The 17,443-nt window shown below is 40.4% G+C and overlaps 1 protein-coding gene and 1 non-coding gene across 12 annotated transcripts in view; both read right to left on the bottom strand.

Moving 5' to 3' along the window:
* The window catches only part of ythdc2 (YTH domain containing 2), a 122,580-nt gene that overhangs the window by 99,375 nt on the left and 5,762 nt on the right, over positions 1-17,443 (bottom strand). For 10 of the 11 annotated variants that reach the window (XR_003461751.1, XR_003461749.1, XR_003461748.1 and 7 more), the window contains 15 exons: positions 16,754-16,968; positions 14,830-14,996; positions 13,776-13,878; positions 13,281-13,437; positions 12,868-12,975; positions 12,601-12,656; positions 10,199-10,334; positions 9,579-9,705; positions 9,274-9,339; positions 8,338-8,516; positions 8,060-8,156; positions 7,387-7,474; positions 6,928-7,008; positions 6,743-6,825; positions 6,482-6,587 (listed from right to left, as the gene is read on the bottom strand). Coding sequence is in view for 2 of the 11 variants with exons in the window: in XM_027275441.1 (XP_027131242.1) it covers positions 6,482-6,587; positions 6,743-6,825; positions 6,928-7,008; positions 7,387-7,474; positions 8,060-8,156; positions 8,338-8,516; positions 9,274-9,339; positions 9,579-9,705; positions 10,199-10,334; positions 12,601-12,656; positions 12,868-12,975; positions 13,281-13,437; positions 13,776-13,878; positions 14,830-14,996; positions 16,754-16,968 (1,769 nt within the window). In the remaining 9 variants the exon portion in view is untranslated. The remainder of the gene's footprint in view (positions 1-6,481; positions 6,588-6,742; positions 6,826-6,927; positions 7,009-7,386; positions 7,475-8,059; positions 8,157-8,337; positions 8,517-9,273; positions 9,340-9,578; positions 9,706-10,198; positions 10,335-12,600; positions 12,657-12,867; positions 12,976-13,280; positions 13,438-13,775; positions 13,879-14,829; positions 14,997-16,753; positions 16,969-17,443) is intronic. The other variant, XR_003461747.1, reaches the window with a different exon arrangement.
* Positions 16,203-16,309, bottom strand: LOC113744712 (U6 spliceosomal RNA). The gene has a single exon (XR_003461754.1). It is a non-coding gene; the product is annotated as a U6 spliceosomal RNA (small nuclear RNA).

The following is a 17,443-nucleotide window of genomic DNA, read 5'->3' as shown; positions in this document are numbered from 1 at the left end:
GCCGTGAGTTTGCCAAGCAAACCGGACCTATCAGCAGCAGCTGATCTGCACCTGTTAGATGTCAGTTAGAGACTGAGAGAAATGCTGAGAACTCTCTCGAAAAGGAAGGACTTTTGGCCAAACCGTAATTCCATCATTGAACCGGCTTAACCTGAGGCACGATGAGACCTTCCTGATCGTTTTACATATTCGTTTTGTGTCGATAAATGAAGAAATGTCCCTCAGGAGCAAGAAGAGAACGTTACTTCTGCCTTTCTCCAGAAAATTTCGCTCCTTTTTAACATTGGAGTCTATGAGGCTGTTGGCGGGGTAGTCGATCAATCAGCCTGTATGGAGCCAAAACTATATAGGAGACAGCTTCAACAGTGTTACACTGCGATCACCTCGAATTTTCCTATTTGAGAGGGATAATCATGTCTGTAGTGGGCATTTGAGGCCAGGGTAGTGAAATCCGTTTTATTTTTTCACTGATTTTTCTCTCCCTCTCCACCTCTAACGATGACATCACGCACTCTAGGTCTGGAGAGTTCTCGCCAATACACACCCCTTCCTTTTTTTGGCTTCGTTTTCTGGATTTTTGCAAAACCGTTTGCCGAAACCCTTAGAAAAGACATAGCACACATGTCCCGGCCGAGCCGCACGTTTCGATACCCGTTTTGTGATGTGCGACAAAAACTCTGGGAGGAGTAGCGAACCAAAAAGGGCGTAAGATTATATAAGAATAAGCGCGGTGGATAACATATGTGTGCGCTTTGCACGCAAACTCACTAATAATAAGTAAGCCGGTGGATAACTATAGTGTGCGCTTTGCACGCACACTCAATAATATAAGAATAGCGCGGTGGATACATATGTGTGCGCTTTGCACGCACCTCATAATAAAAGATAGGGTGGATAACATATAGTGTGCGCTTTGCACGCACACTCAATAAGCGCGGTGGATAACATATAGTGTGCGCTTTGCACGCACACTCAATAAGCGCGGTGGATAACATATAGTGTGCGCTTTGCACGCACACTCAATAAGCCCGAGAGATAATAAAGAGTGTGCTCCTTCAGGCACACTCAATAAGAATAAGCCGAGAGGTTTTAAAGGTGTGCTCTTTCAGGCACACTCAATAAGAATAAGCCCGAGGTTTTAAGAGTGTGCTCTTTCAGGCACACTCAATAAGAATAAGCCCGAGAGGTTTTAAAGAGTGTGCTCTTTCAGGCACACTCAATAAGCCCGAGAGGTTTTAAGAGTGTGCTCTTTCAGGCACACTCAATAAGCCCGGAGATAATAAAGAGTGTGCTCCTTCAGGCACACTCAATAATAAGAAGAACTAGAAACATTTCTAAAGAAATTTTGAGTGTGCGTGACTCTGGCCCCGTCGTCCCCATGCATTATTACTGACACTGCTCACCAAATTCAGTACTAGAAAAGAAATTTTGAGAGTGACGAGTGGGCTGTTGCTGGGGGTCTGTATCCAAAAAGCACAACTCAAATAGTCATTTTTAACATGTTTATTTAGACACAGGAGCAGCTAGCGCTTACGTGTTAGCAATTAACATTAGCATTTTTAGCTAGCAGTTAGCATTAACATGTTAGAATTAGCATTTTAACATTAGCATGTTAACGATGATGGACTAGCAGTTAGCATTAGCATGTTAACATTAGCATGTTAGCGCTGATGGGCTAGCAGTTAACATTAGCATGTTAACATTACCATGTTAGCATTAGCATTTTAACATTAACATGTTAACATTAGCATGTCAGCGCGGATGGGTTAGCAGTTACCATTAGCATGTTGACAATAGCATGTTAACATTAGCATGTTACCATTAGCATTTTAGCGCTGATGCGCTAGCATGTTAGAATTAGTATGTTAGCATTAACATGTTAGCATTAGCATGTTAGCATTGGCTTGTTAACGGTGATGGACTAGCAATTAGCATTAGCATGTTAGCATTAGCATGTTAACATTAGCATGTTAGCATTAGCATGTTAACATTAGCATGTTAGCATTAGCATGTTAGCGCTGATGCGCTAGCAGTTAACATTAGCATGTTAGCATTTGCATGTTAGCATTTGCATGTTAACGCTGATGCGCTAGCATGTTAGCATTAGCATGTTAACATTAGCATGTTAGCATTAACATGTTAACGTTGAAGCGTTAGCAGTTAGCATTAGCATGTATTTAATTCCTAGTGGCTAATGGTAATTATCATTAGCATGTTAACGAGCTAGCTGCTCTGCTGTCTCTGTCTGCCATTTTAGACAGACAAGTTCAAATTAAGTGCCAAGAACTACTAAAATGGCTGCCGCTCGGCTTCTGGTGGCCCCTCCCCCCTCTCTTCCTTCAAGCAGGCTGAGGTTGCCAAGCAACCAGGACCTAATTAGCAGCAGCTAATCTGCACCTGTTAGAATTAACATTAGCATGTTATTGCTGATGGGCTGACGGGTTAGCAATTAACATGAGCATGTTAGTAATCAACATGTATTTAATTCCTAGTTGCTAATGTTAATTAGCACTAATTTTAGCATTGGTCGCTAATGTTTGCAAATAGCATGTCTTTACAGCTTGCGCTAACGCTCTGCTGTCTCTGTCTGCCATTTTACACAGACAGGTTCAAATTAAGTGACAAGAACTACTAAAATGGCTGCTGCTCAGCTTCTGGTGGCCCCTCCCCCCTCTTCTCCTTCAAGCAGGCTGAGGTTGCCAAGCAACCAGGACCAACTGTAATCAGGGGAGCAGTTTGCACCTGTTAGAATGTCAGTTAGAGACTGAGAGAAAATGCTGAGACCTCCTCTCGAACAGGAAGGACTTCTGGCCAAACCGTAATTCCAATCATTGAACCGACATAACCTGAGGCACGATGAGACCTTCCTGATCGTTTTACATATTCGTTTTGTGTCGATAAATGAACACACACACCCATTCATTTTTTGGCTTCGTAATTGTCGATTTTTGGCAAAACCGTTTGCCGAAACTCCATAGCAGGTTGGCCAAATAACGCCTCATTATTCCTTACGCGTCCGGCTGGATGCTACAATACATTTTAATTTAATAGTCATCACAGGGAGCCAGATCAGAGGGATCAAAGAGCCGCATAGACATAAATAAATATTCATTATAAGCTTCAGTCTCAGAAAAATGCATTTAATTTATTGATACATTTATTGATAGAAAATTTCTGTAATTAATCGCGATTAATTACAGAAATTTTTGCGATTAATTAGTTAATTTTTTTTAATCGATTGATAGCGCCCTAATATATATATATATATTTAAAATAGGGCTGCCACAAACAATTATTTTGATAGTCGACTAATCACCGATTATTTTTTCGATTAGTCGACTAATCGGATCATACGTAAATTGACTGTAAAACATACAGCTTATCGCACCAGCATGCAGCTGATCAGATCATTAGCTTTCAGCTTGAAGTATGAGCTAACTGAAAATAAAAACAATCAACATGATAGCTCATTAACCCTTTAACGGGGCTCTAAATTAACTTTTTTGATCACCAACCAGCCATTTCCACTAGCCACATTTTTTCCCGTGCAAAAAAGACAGATTATGAGAGCAACTGAATTAATTTGATCATTGTATTAACTAAAGCTTTAAATTAATCTTACAATGAAGTTGGGAACTTAAGTACATACAAAAATTATCCTAACATTTCATTACTCATTAACCCTTACATACTATTCAGGGTCTAAAATGACAAATTTTTTGTATATAATAAAATAAAGCAAAACTGATTAACTACGTAGCATATTTACACATGTAGAAGCATGTTTAGAAGAACATACAGCGAGAAAATATCCAAATCTGAGCAAGTAAACAAAGTCTGGCGGGCTAAGCGCACGCTTCTGAAACACCAAACACGCAACGCACCGGGAAGCCTGTTTGACCAGTGAGAGCACGCGCTGTCCGGGTTCCCATAGAAACCGCGATCACGCGTCCCGCGAAATAGATCCACCTTCGCCCTCGAGCCTTTCCAAGCCGACCCAGAGCCGGTCGCGGCATACCGCTGCGGAGGAAATGCGCCCGGTGGGGGTCAGCCAGCACCGGGGAGAGGTCCCACGAGGGGAGCCTCCCACACCGTGCGGCCGTCCCTGACCCGAGTTGAATCCCCCGGGCAGACTGCATGGAAGTTGCGGAAAAATCGCGGTGATTGGTTAAAATTACAACACTGCCCTGAATTCTTGAGGATTCACTGAAGTTGCGTTGAAGTTGCAAATCGCAACATCGCGAATTCCTGGAGGGTCTGTGTTATGGTATCATTTACGGTACAGTCAGGCCTGATGCCGATTACCACTACTGCGCATGTGCGTAGGGTTCTGTGTGTGTGCGTGTGTGTGTATGTGACAGAAAGGCAGACGCGGCAGTGGAAGCTGCAGCCGTAGTTTTGAGAGAAAAGCAAAGTTAAAAAAAATTACTAAATTAATTGTCGACGATTTTGTTTGTCAACATAATCGTGACTAATCGACTAATCGTGGCAGCCCTAATTTAAAAATAAATCAACGTCATCTCGCGGGCCAGACATAACTGATGGCGGGCCAGTCTTGGCCCGCGGGCCGCTAACTGCCGACCCCTGCTGTAGAGTGTGACAATCTGTCAATAAAAAAATCAGCTAGCAGCCAACACTTTTTCTCTTTGGATCTGCATTGATCTTGATGGGTCTGCCCAAGGTTTCTGCCTATTAAAAGGAAAGTTTTCCTCGCCATCATCGGCAAGCGCTTGCTCATGGTGGAACTGTTGGGTCTCTGTAATGAAAAGTGCTCTGCATGAAAAGTTTTGTTATAATATGGAGATATATAAATAAAATTGAATTGAATTGAATCTCACAAGAAGGTGAAATCTGTCAGAAATCTGTCGTAACAACGGAGAACTTTAATCCATGTATTTTGTGCCATGTAGTTTGCCCACAAGCTCTCCTACATGTGCTGGCACGCATTGCACACAGACCAACACATGTTGGAAGAGGGGCGATAAATGATCAATGCTCAAAATAGTTTGCACATTACACTAATTTTACAAACTTTTGTAGATAGTTGTATGACGTGCCAACAGAACAGACAGAACAAGAGCACAGTGAAGCATGACCATCTGGAACCTCTGGCAGGTTCTTTTTGTACATTTGCAAATAGACTGTACATGTGCAAAATTGTTAAGGTAATATATATTTGTTAGTCATAACTGATCGATTCTCAAAGTGAGTCGAGGGTTTCACAACAAGAAAAGAAGACACAAGAACAGTTCTTAAGTGTCTGCTAAAAGAGGTGACCCCCCCCCCCAGGTTTGGGGTGCCACAGAATATAGATAGGGACAAAAATCCAAGTTGTAGTTGCATGTTCCGTATCACCCAAGATCTGGTCAAGTTAAAACATTGACTGAACCTCTGGAGCTGTGGTGTTTCACTAAACAGCCATTGAAAAGTTATCCTGATTATAAACTGTGGGGTGTTCATTACCAAGATGTTCCAGGGGAGGTGCAAAGCGGTAAGATCTGTACTATGGTAAAACCAACCCGATTCCATTCTCCAGAGCTGATTGTGAAATGTTTGTGTAAAAAAAAAGAAGAAATATACTTTAATATTTTCAGACAAAAATACCAACCTTCTGCTACCTCTGTGTTCAAGTTTAGCTTAGCTTTAATTGTGCTGTCTCTTGCTTGCGTACAGTATATGACACTTTTCACAGTAATATGGTATGATTAAATTGAAATGTTACAATTATGTTATGATGATATGCAACTGATGGATATCGACTATTCATGGGATTATTCCACAAAGATGGATTCCACGCCACCATGCATCGTATGTGCTAGTAACCTCTCCATGGTGGTGACCCTCGACTGTACATAATGTACATGGGTTGAAGACTTTACAATACCTTGATTGCAACAATGATTGTATCTACTAGATAATAGAATAAATTTGATCTTTCTCCTCTCCCAGTGGTAAATTTGCACGTGATCTGTGACCTCCCTGATGACCTCCTTTTCACACCTTGGTGTTGTAGGGGATCTTCACTTTCTTAAGGGTTACCCCTTAAAGGCCCTTGTTGGCCTGAAGGAGGAACTCACACATCATGGGGATGGGATGATGGGATACATAAGAGGGGTTCCTAAAGTTTCTCACTGATTGTATGAATTAATCTTGACTGTTTGTTTGATAAATAATTTCTATTCTCAGTCATGTCATAATCAACAAACTTTTTCTTTTAAAATGAAATCTTCAACTGTAATGATAATAAAATGGCACAAGCGTGTTTTTCACAAGCGTGATACTGACTGGATCCACCTCTATACTGCTGCTTTGTAAAATGATAAATCTGAAATGAATGATTTTCCAAAATGACAGTGAAGTTAAATGAAAAAACCTAAATATTTAAGGCATGCATCTTCTCTTTTGGCTTGGATGTGACTCAGGCTGGCACCCCATGAATTAAACACAAAATAATAGTTACACAGCTTGCTTGTGTCACTACCTGCAGTGGCATCCGCAGCAGCTGTGGAACCTGGAAGTCCTGCATGTTGTTGAACCTGAGTCGACTGAAGAGATGGAAGCAAATCCCTGGTCTGCAGCGCCCAGCTCTGTGGACATAACATATTCAGTATGTCTGTGGTGGCAGCAACAGAGCTTTTCTATGGAAGAGTAGTTCAGGGAAAGAAAGAAAGTAAGAAAGAAAGAAAGAAAGAAAGAAAGAAAGAAAGAACGAAAGAAAGAAAGAAAGATTTTTTTATGTTACCTTCCCTTCCGTTGTAGAGCACTAGCTTTGGAGATCCAAACTGTCTTTAGCATGGATACATGGCTGAGAGTATCAAAGGATTTCTTAAACAGGAAAAGACATTTATCAGTCAATTACAAAACACATTTGTGATATTCTGTCAGTTTGTCTGGTATTGTAAAACCAACTCTTAAGCAGTTACTTACCTCTTTGACCTTTCCTGAATCAATGACAAAGACTACATCATTGATAGTGATGCTTGTCTCAGCAATGTTAGTAGAAAGAATCTAAAAGCAAAAAGCGACCAGTTTGGTAGTCAGCGAATACCCATCAAATATGCTGATTTGTGGTACAAAAAACACTTCTTAGTATTTATATTTTGGCACACAGGTATGGTAAGTATGAATGAATATGGTCTGTGTTCCGACACCCAATAATATGATTTGACTACTATTAATATTCTTAAAAATATAATATATTGTACATTTTTGAGCAAAGCCTTTGTCACTGATGATGCCACAGTGAGCTTATATGGAGGAAACACCTTAAAAATTAAAATGTTCTACCAATGCAAAATATTGCTTTAGTGTTAAAAGGTTTTCTTTGACAAAAAGTGATGACATGATGATAAAAAGTCAGTGACATCAGTGACACCAGAAACTCACTATCTTTCTGATACTGGGCGGAGAGGTTTTCATGGCTTTCTTTTGATCCAGAGTCTGCATGTCTGAATGTAGAGTGAACACTTGGTACCTGAGAGACCAAACACCTGTCAGAGACACACTACACAATATGCTGCTATACTATACTGCTATAATCAACATAACTGACATGATGGTAAAAAAAAACAACAAAAACATAAAAATTAAGGCCCATGTTAGAAAAATATATAAAGTAGTTTTGTCTAAAGCTCTAGTGTGTATGATTTATTGGCATCTAGCAGTGAAGTTATAGATTGCAACTAACTGGCTGTGGCATCATCCTATGGTGGCCACAAAACTTACAGACTTGAATAGGCCCTGTCTAGAGCCAGCATTTGGTTTGTCCATTCTGTGATACTGTAAATATAAAGGACTCATTGTAAAGTAACAATAACACAGTTATTATTTTCAGGTGATGATACACTAATGAAAACATACATAGGTATGTTCATTAGAATATTAAAACACATGCCAATAAATCCCCTTAAACACACTAGGCCTTTGAGGCAAGAAAAATCCAGGACTGCATCCATATCTCTAAATACAATATTTCTTTATTATTTATTCTAAGAATGCTAATTACACTCAAAACACACTGTATTAGAAATATTGCTGATGTTCAAATGTCATGTGTCACCTCTCAGAGTGGGTGGTGAATCTCTTATCATCATACAGGATGTTGTCCCTGAGTGCCACTATCTCATCGTATCCGGGAAGAAAAATCAGGACAGCACCTGATGACCAACAGATAAAAGCTTACATTTGGATGATTCTGTAATATCATCCACGCCTTGACAGCTGGCTGTGATTAATAGTAATTTTGAATTGGAAGTATGAATCTTTTGTTGTAGTCATGAAATACACTGCTTAATAAGCAGCTAAGTTGTTAAAATCCAGATGAGTGCTCAGGCTCACCGTCGCTGGTTGTGGAGCAGATGTTGTATAGCAGATCCATGATGAGGTCCACGTCCACCCTCTCATCGTCAAAGCTATGGTGGTACAGTTCGAGCAGCCCCTGCTCTTCTGTGCTCAGCTCCGTACTGCCACACAGCACCAGAGAGGACTCATCCAAACTGCTAACCTCTCCCAACGGCCTGAACAGTAACAAGAATGTAGGTGGTAAGCTGATCTGGAGTCCAACCTATCTATCAGTTTATAAACCTTCTGCAACCGAATTTAAATCATGCCTTTACATAACGTTTTATTGGGGAAGGGGTTGAACATCACTAATTTCACCTTTAACAGAGAAAAAGTTAAAGCATAAAGCATTTGAAATGCTGTACCCCAATTAAATCTTCTTAATTGAACTATTATTATCATATTTTTCATACAAGAAAAAAATCTGAAATTCCAAATATAGGAAGGATGATGCACTGCTTTACTGAATATTCCAGAATTCCTGTTTAAAGCAAGAATTACTAAATAAAAATTGAATTGCACATTGAATAGATAACTGCTGTCAGACTCTCCTCGCCCACAATCATACACAGTTATTGATCTGATATTTTTAATTAATTCCACCCCAGAAAAAGTCATATTTCTATTTCTTTTTTATTTTGTTATTGAGATGTGCAATGCTCTGACTAATCATGTGTATAGCCAGTTTAAACCTACAGTAGTCTTCCCCTGACATCCACTCCACTGAGGCTGGGCTGACTGGCAGCATAATCACGATCAGGAGAAAAGAGTGGATTTTATAAACTTTTGTATTCTCTAAACTCAATTATATATGCAAAAGTTAAATATAGTAAAGTATTAATAGACTTATAGGATAAGTTAAATAGTTTTTTTAGAGATATGTGTTTCACTTCACATTACATAGATTTGTTTTGTGCATTGAGGTCAACTCACATGGAGGATTTGAGTAGATCCATAGCATCTTTTTGCTGGAAGTGTTTGGCAAAGTCTAAGGCTGTCCTGAAATCAGATGAAAACACTGTAGCTTAATTTATCAAAGCATTTACATGTGCTCTAGAGCTTAAATGAATATTTGAAAAAACATATTGTTTAAAGTTCTTACCGCTACAATATCAAATCTCATCTCTAATATCCAAACAAAAATGCATGCCTCTTCCTTTTCAAACAATTAATACTTCTGTTACACTTGTGTAACCTAAAGATAGAAAATTCCATAACAGACATGATGGATGACCTACCATCCATTAGATGCCTTCAGGTTGATGTCAGCCCCAAGGTTAAGTAGCTGCTCCATCTGTGTGAGGAACCCTCGACCTGCTGCCACCATCAGAGGTGTGGATCCTGTCTCACTGTGCCTGTAGTCCACTAGATTAAATAATACAAGTATGAGAAAACAGCTCAAGACTTCACATTTTTAATATATCCATGCACGCTCTTTTTATGATTAGGACAGGACAGGATCACCACAAAAATACTAATTGTTTAAGGACATTTATTTGCAGTGAGTTAGATGTTACTTGCTAAGAGGGAGATGAGAACATTGATACTACTCAAGTCTACACAGTTATTTTAGCCTGGCTCTGTTCAAAAATATACAATCTAACAATTCTAAAGTTCATCAATTAACACACTGCATCTATGAATATTCTTGTATCACAATATATGTAATATGATATCATGACCTGATCTGTACAGTACTGTATATGATAATAATAAGGTACATTATCACCTTGAAAATCATGTATTCTCTATGACATATATATACTGTGAGAAAAAATCATTCCCATAATCATTCTAATTTAAATCTGTCTATAATGAATACATGGCATGACTGAGAGAGCAGTCCTGAGTATCATACCATCAACACTTTCATAGAGGATGAGGTTGAAGAGCTGAATAAAAGCATCCTGGTCTTCATTGAGGAAAATGTTGGAAATGCAGGAGTCCATTTCTTTTAGCAGCCATGGCTCCAACTGTTCTGTGCCGTTCTCATTCTGTGACACAAAAACACAGTCCAACCTATTTATCTGATTTACTTTTACTCTACGAACCCTCAAGGACCCTCAGGTCTTCTGGAAGTTGGAAGTCATATAACCAAAAGTCAGTTTGCTTATATGATTTATGTTTTTATGTAAAGCACTTTGTGTTACATTTATTATATGAAAAGTGCTATACAAATAAAGTCTGATTGATTGATTGATTGACTCAACCTGGTGCCAAGCAGCAACACACATTTACTCTTAACTTCAGGGTTCAGAAGAAGCCTCCCTTCTGACACTGGGTAGTGGGGCTGTATCTGTCAGTTTCTGACAATGAAAGTGATAATGTGACACTCAAACCAACATCACATGCCATCTCTCTAGTTAATAAAGACATACAAGTCCTGATCTCAGTGCAATAGAGCAAGTTGTGTGTTCATGAGTGTACTTGGTACCAGAGCACCATAAGGTGTAGACTTACTCACAGACACTCTGCATCCGTATATCTTGGACACTCGGGTGAAGAGAGGAGCAGAGCTGTCAACTGATCACCACCTGGACTCAGTGTTAATTTCGTCAGACGAGACGAGACGAAATATGTTCGTCAATGAGCCTTTTTCCCTTGATGAAGACGAGACGATGACGAGACGATACAATGTTCTAAAAACACTGATGAAAAATGTGCCAATGTGCGTTTTTGTTGACGAATAAAAACGAGACGAAAATGTCATGCAAGAACAAAAACTTCCTCCTTGTTTTCGTCTACTATATAAAAAAAAAAGCAACATCCACTCCTGCTGTCATGTGTTTGTGCCAGCACTTCTTTTACTGTAGGCAACGTCACGACCACACGTTTGATATCCTCTTGCTGCTCTCGCACCTGTGGCTTGAAAACAAACAGCATGCAGGAAAAACACGGCGTACGGACAGCGCAATCTAGAGCATGAAAACGAGGCCTTAGAAGTCAGGCCCGTCCCGGCCCGGACCCAATAGAATTTGACTAAAACTAGACTAAAATTTTGAGACTTAAATATGACTAACAAAAGTGATTTGTGAAAGACTAAAAGTGACTAAGACTAAGAATGAACTTTGACACAAGACTAAGACGAAGACTAAATTGAAAAATGGTTGACAAAATTAACACTGCCTGGTGGTGAGTTGGATCAGGTAGCAGGGTAAAATGCTGGACAGACCGGGTAAACCCTTTTTGTGCCTGGTTGGGGACATGGAATCTGGCTGCTAGAAGTTTTGCCAGTCGTGGTGGCAACCTCGACCCAGGGGTATCTTAATGCAGCAGACTGGTTGCGGGCAGCTAAAATGCCTGGGGCTTCAGTAGTCACAAAAGCAAAAACCCAAGTGTGGGTGGAGTTCTGGGAGACCATGGAGAAGGACTTTCAGTCGGCCTCAAGGAAATTCTGGCAAACATCCGACAACTCGGGAAGGGGAAATTGGCTACGGAAATAGACTGGGGATATTTCTGGGCAGTGGAAAGTGCACTTGAGGTACTCCTAAATCCAACCAAAACATCCTCTGTAGAGGAGGCATAGCCTGAAGACTCGGCAGAGGTCGCCAAGGTAGTCAGTAAGCTCTTTGGTGGCAAGGCGCCAGGTGTGGATGAGATTTGCCCTGAGATGCTGAAGACTTTGGACAGTTGGGCTGTCTTGCCTGATACACCTTTTCAATGTTGCATGGAGGATGGGTACAGTACCAGTGGAGTGGTAGACCGGGGTAGTGGTGCCCATTTTCAAAAAATGAGACCGGAGGGTGTGCTACAATTATCAGGGTATCACACTGCTTAGCCTCCCCGGGAAAGTTTATTCTAGCATGCTGGAAAGGAGGTGCCAGCCAGTTGGCATACCCTAGATCCAGTTAGCATCATCAGACAGTGACCTTCAGCACTCATTGGGGCGATATTAAATGGAGCATACGATGTACTCAAGCCCAGATAAGCAAAAGAGAATGGATGGATGGATGGACATTTGATAATTGGAGCGGCATGGTGGTGCAGTGGTTAGCACTGTCGCCCTAGTTTGCATGTTTGTGAGTCCTCTCTGGGTACTCCAGCTTCCTCCCACAGTCCAAAGACATGCACTTAATAAGTAAATTGGTGACTCTAAATTGCCCGTAGGTGTAAATGTAAGTGTGAATACTGGGACTTGAGACCTTATGGAGCAGTGCATGTACAGCAGTGTGTGTGTGTGTGTGTGTGTGTGTATATGTGTGTGTGTGTGTGTGTGTGTGTGTGTGTGTGTGTGTATGTGTTGGGTTTGGTTTGGTTTACCAGCTTATTGGAGGTGCTGTCCCCTCTGTCCAGGAAGGTGCTGTCCTGGAGGAAGCCTGCAACAGACATATGGGTCCTCTGTTATTTCTCAACAGAACTGTTCTCCACTACCTTACACCACTCTGTCAAATGTTTTTGCTTCTTCTCCTCTGGGAACCAGATGGATATGACACACAGACAAAGTTAAGATAAAGCCAGAGGGAGACTATGATGTATTTCTGTTTCATTCAATCTGACACAGTGGTCTAATTAGTAAAAGCTTCATACTTCTCTGTGTCTCCTCCTTGTATTTCCTCATGTCCTTATTGCTAAAGCCTGTCAGCCTCAGAATGTCCTCTAGGAAGACTTCCTTCACTTCAAACTGTCTTCCTTTGACTAAAAACATTAAAAAACATGAGAAAACATGATTTGATTTAATAATAATTCTTCAAATGTGTTTTTCTCAAAACAGTGGCACAGTCTGTACTATGAAATAGTTTGTTTAAATTAGACATCACATTTTATCTAACCCAGTGTCAAAAGACATTTTATTTTACATTACAGTTTTCTGTATCCTATCCAATTGTCACAGATAAGCTAAGTAGTTGACAAATACACAAACTAATATAGTTGCAAACTTCTAAAGCAGTAACATCTAGTAAGAACAATAATTTAATAAACACAGAGTTTTTTGGACTTACGGTGGATAACAGGGCAGCAGCCAAAGTACTGAAGAAACAGGTCTACATCCAGAGCTGCACTGGAGAGGATCAGTTTCAGTGTGGGAATTTTCTGAAGCACATCTCGCATTTTAGTAAGCAGGAAGTCAGTCAGACCATCTCGCTCATGCACCTCATCCTGTTAAAACAGGTCAAGTTAATTCAATATAATGCATTTTGAAGTGAGTTCAAAACAAAAGTCACATTTGCAACTGATACAGATTTGAGCTAAAACACCTGATACATGGGCTGTACTTATATAGCGTCTTTCTAGTCTTCCAACCACTCAAGGCCTTTAACACTGGATCACACACATTCACTGGCACTGGCTGCCATTCACTCATCGATGGCATAGCCTTCCTACCTCTATCTCCTAAGCCACAGCCATGGTGACATCACTGCTGGGTGTGGTTATACACATCATACACACATTACAGAGTTGACCACTTTTCTGAAACTGTATGAATTAATGCTCACCACAATGACATGTGTGACAGTTGACAGACTGGCATCTCCAGTCATCAACGTTCTGAGGAACACTCCACTGGTGCAAAAGGTCAACAGTGTCTGGGGGGAGACCCTGAGGTTTCAAAGTCAACAGATACAAGTCATTTCCATATTAAGCAATACAAGTGTTTTCCAGAAGCTCACAAAGGTTTGTTAAATGCAGAGTGAAGACAGCAAAGAAGCTGAATAATATATATAAAGACTAAAGAAATATAGATATATACGTAGACTAGTCAGATTATCACTATGACAATATGAGTAATTTGTAACCTCCTCTGCATGTAGCCACGCTGTGAAGGGAAAAAGTTTTTACAGACTGATCTGATACAACAAAAATCTCAATACGTAATATTCATAACTATGTTTTCATTCAGTGTATAATTGGAAAAATAAGAACAATTATAGTTTTGCTAGATTTATATACATCTTATCTTTTTACCAAGGGTCCTTTTACACAGATTCAACCATGTATCTACAGTAGCCCAGGATGGACAAACCAAACACTGGCTCTAGATAGGCCTTTCACATTTTGTGGACATCACACACTCTCTCCTTCCAAGTGTAAAGGAGAGAGTGTGGTGGATTACACAGCAATAAATCACACAGTTTGTGTTTGTTTCACCTTGTGCTAATGCAGCCTTTATGTGACAGCATTCAACTCAGACTTTTGCATTACTGAAAGCATTAAAGAAATGCGACAGGTTTATGTGAAAGTAACCAGGGTGCTTATTCAGACATAAGACCAACTGGTTAAACTATCATCAGATTAATGTGCTAGAGAAAGGGACTTAGTCTCCCCTGAACCCCTGAACCAGCCCCCACACCCCCAGTCTTCTCCTTCTTAGCTTTTATTAAGCTGCTAGTATGCTTCTTCAAAACTGCCTGCCAGATGGTCAAATACCTTCTGAAATCACCTCTACCCACACCATTTCAAAAATCTATAATTCTTGGGTCCCCTCAGTTAAGGATATTAACATAACAAGGGCCAATCGATGAAAGATGAAAAGGCTCTGGTTTAATCTACCTGCTCTCTAGTCTGATGTGATAACCAATGGTCTCGCCAACATTCTCTCCTCTCTCAGCTGCCACTCTCTCAGCCACAGCAATGGCAGCCAGACGTCTGGGCTGAGTGCAGAAGATTCTGCAGGGCTCATCATTCCTGCTACACTCATCCAACAGGAACTGTGGGATCTGGACAATACACAGTGACACTGGATTACCTTAACAGAGTTCATCTTAAGGCTTTACTTAACCACACAAGCTACAGCTAAGTGCATAGTGAAAAGAGATAGAACATATCAATAGGACTAGCTGATCCCAGCTGACATTGAATGAGAAGTGGGTTACATACTGGACAGGTTCATCACAGGGATGACAAACAACCATTCATGTCCACATTCAGCTACTGATCGTTTAAAGGCGTCAATTAACATTTTAACCAGGCATATGTGGAATCACACTGTGCCTACTCACACACCAAAGGTGATGAGTTTGCCTTAACGTTACATTAATTTGCTGTCAAAATGTTCCACTCTGGACATAAATCATCTCCACCATCTCCTGCCATTATTCAGTTTTATAGTGAGGCAGATCAAACTGTTTCTATGGATGTTTCTATGTTTAACAGAGAGATCTATATAGGAAGCAGGGTTTTTTTTCTCCTATTATTTGATTTGATATTGGCTTACAAACACTGCACTCATTCACAGAATATTAAATAAATTATATTAAAGTCTCACTAAGTGCTCTTAGTTTGTTAGTCAAATTATACATTTTTTAACTTTTAGATGAGTTTTGTAACTTGTCTCTTGTCATGTTGAAGCTGAGGTTAGTTTAAGGAGTAAGGAAATTAAGGAAGTGGGGAGGCCTGTATGTGAAAATGCCAAGCAGGAGTTATTTTATTTCGTTCTTGTAGGTCGCCTAATCATGTACTGTACTTCATGTATTTCATTATTAAACAGGATGACAGGTAGTATAGAAGAAGAAGATATATTTTATTAATCCCACGAACGGGGAAATTCTTTTTACACTCTATTTATTTACATGCATTTTAACCCAGATACACACACATGCAGTACAAGGCATAGACATGCAATTTTGGAGAGAGATGGTGGAGTGATGGGCAGCCCCCCTGAGAAGGGGGGATCGGTACCTTGCTCAAGGGCACCAGGAAGTGAACTGGCACCTCTCCAGCTACCAGTCCACCTTCCATATTTGGTCCATGCGGGACTTGCGGGACTCCGGTGAGCTACTGCTGCCCCCAGAGGAAAGGAGGAGCCGAGAAAATCCGAGTTAAGATGCGCCAAAGGGCCGCACAGGTCGGGAGTCGAGCCTATGCCTCCGCAGCGAGCCTTCGCATATGGAGCGGCTGCTTAAGCTACCGAGCTAAACACTACCAAAATGTGGATACGCTTCACGAATTTGCGTGTCATCCTTTTGCAGGGGCCATGCTAATCTTCTCTGTATCGAATCCAATTTATTAGATGTGCTGCCTGAGCAAGCATAGTATAGCAAGTATACAGGTGAGACAGGAAAGTATGTACTATACAGGTGAGAGGACAGGAGAGAGAGAGGAAAGAGGCAGAGTAGAAGAACAGGAGAGAGGAGGAGGAGGAAAGGTAAGACTAACCACAAGACATTTGCTGTCTGGGAGGGTCTTGAAGCATTTTATTAAAAGTTCGACATAATACAACTGTGTACAAATATGTGTATCCAAAGCTCTTGTTCTTGTAACTGCTTGCATAAACATATGTAAGTGGACACACTGGCGGTGCAAAATACAAAAATCTTCAGCACCACTGCTGGAAAACACACTAGGGGAAACACTATAGGGTTTATTCTCTGGAGACCATGAATATAGAAAATTTCACCTCAATCTGTAAGCTACTTCTTTAGATATTTCAGTCAGGACCAAAGTGCTGAATTACCTGTCTGTCAGACACACTCACCTGTGTAGTTTTTCCAGAGCCAGTCTCTCCCAGCACCAGCACCACCCTGTTTTCTTTAATGAGCTGGATGATCTCCACCTGCCGTTCATGCACAGGCAGGGAGTGTCGAAAAGAATCTAGTTCTGATGGACTCCTCCTCTTAGGCACCTTGGGTATGCCATTGTTTAAGCGCCCGTTTGCCCCATTTCGGTCACAGCTGTTGTCTGAGGAAAGAGCTGAAGAATATTATGTGACCCTACACACCAAACCTGTTGACTTTGTTTCCTTCTTGCATGTACATAAAAATACATTTCATCACATGTGCAAGATGGATTTTCTATTTTCTATAATAGGTTCAATTGGTTGTAAACCTATTTACAAATCTGATTCTACTACGAAGCACAGGAAATGGTGATGATAAAAAGTGTTTTTTCTGCTCATGAACTTGAAGTCCATTCTGACTTAGTTTTGGTCATAAATGTGATGAAATAATCAAGAATAAAACTATGGTTAATTGTATAGGCTGATAAAGTCTTGTTTAAAAGGACTGCATAATTGAATATGCAAAAAATGTACAATTGGTATAAGGAGTGTTGTCAGCATGGTGAACACAATTTCAAAACAGAGCTGGGAGAGCTTACAGTGTCATTTAGATGTGACATACTAGTGACATAGTGTCAGATTGGAACTATGTGCCAATTTTGACAAATA

Source organism: Larimichthys crocea, unplaced genomic scaffold, assembly GCF_000972845.2.
Source record: "Larimichthys crocea isolate SSNF unplaced genomic scaffold, L_crocea_2.0 scaffold131, whole genome shotgun sequence".
NCBI lineage: Eukaryota > Metazoa > Chordata > Actinopteri > Sciaenidae > Larimichthys > Larimichthys crocea.
This window is presented reverse-complemented; position numbering and strand designations above follow the sequence as displayed.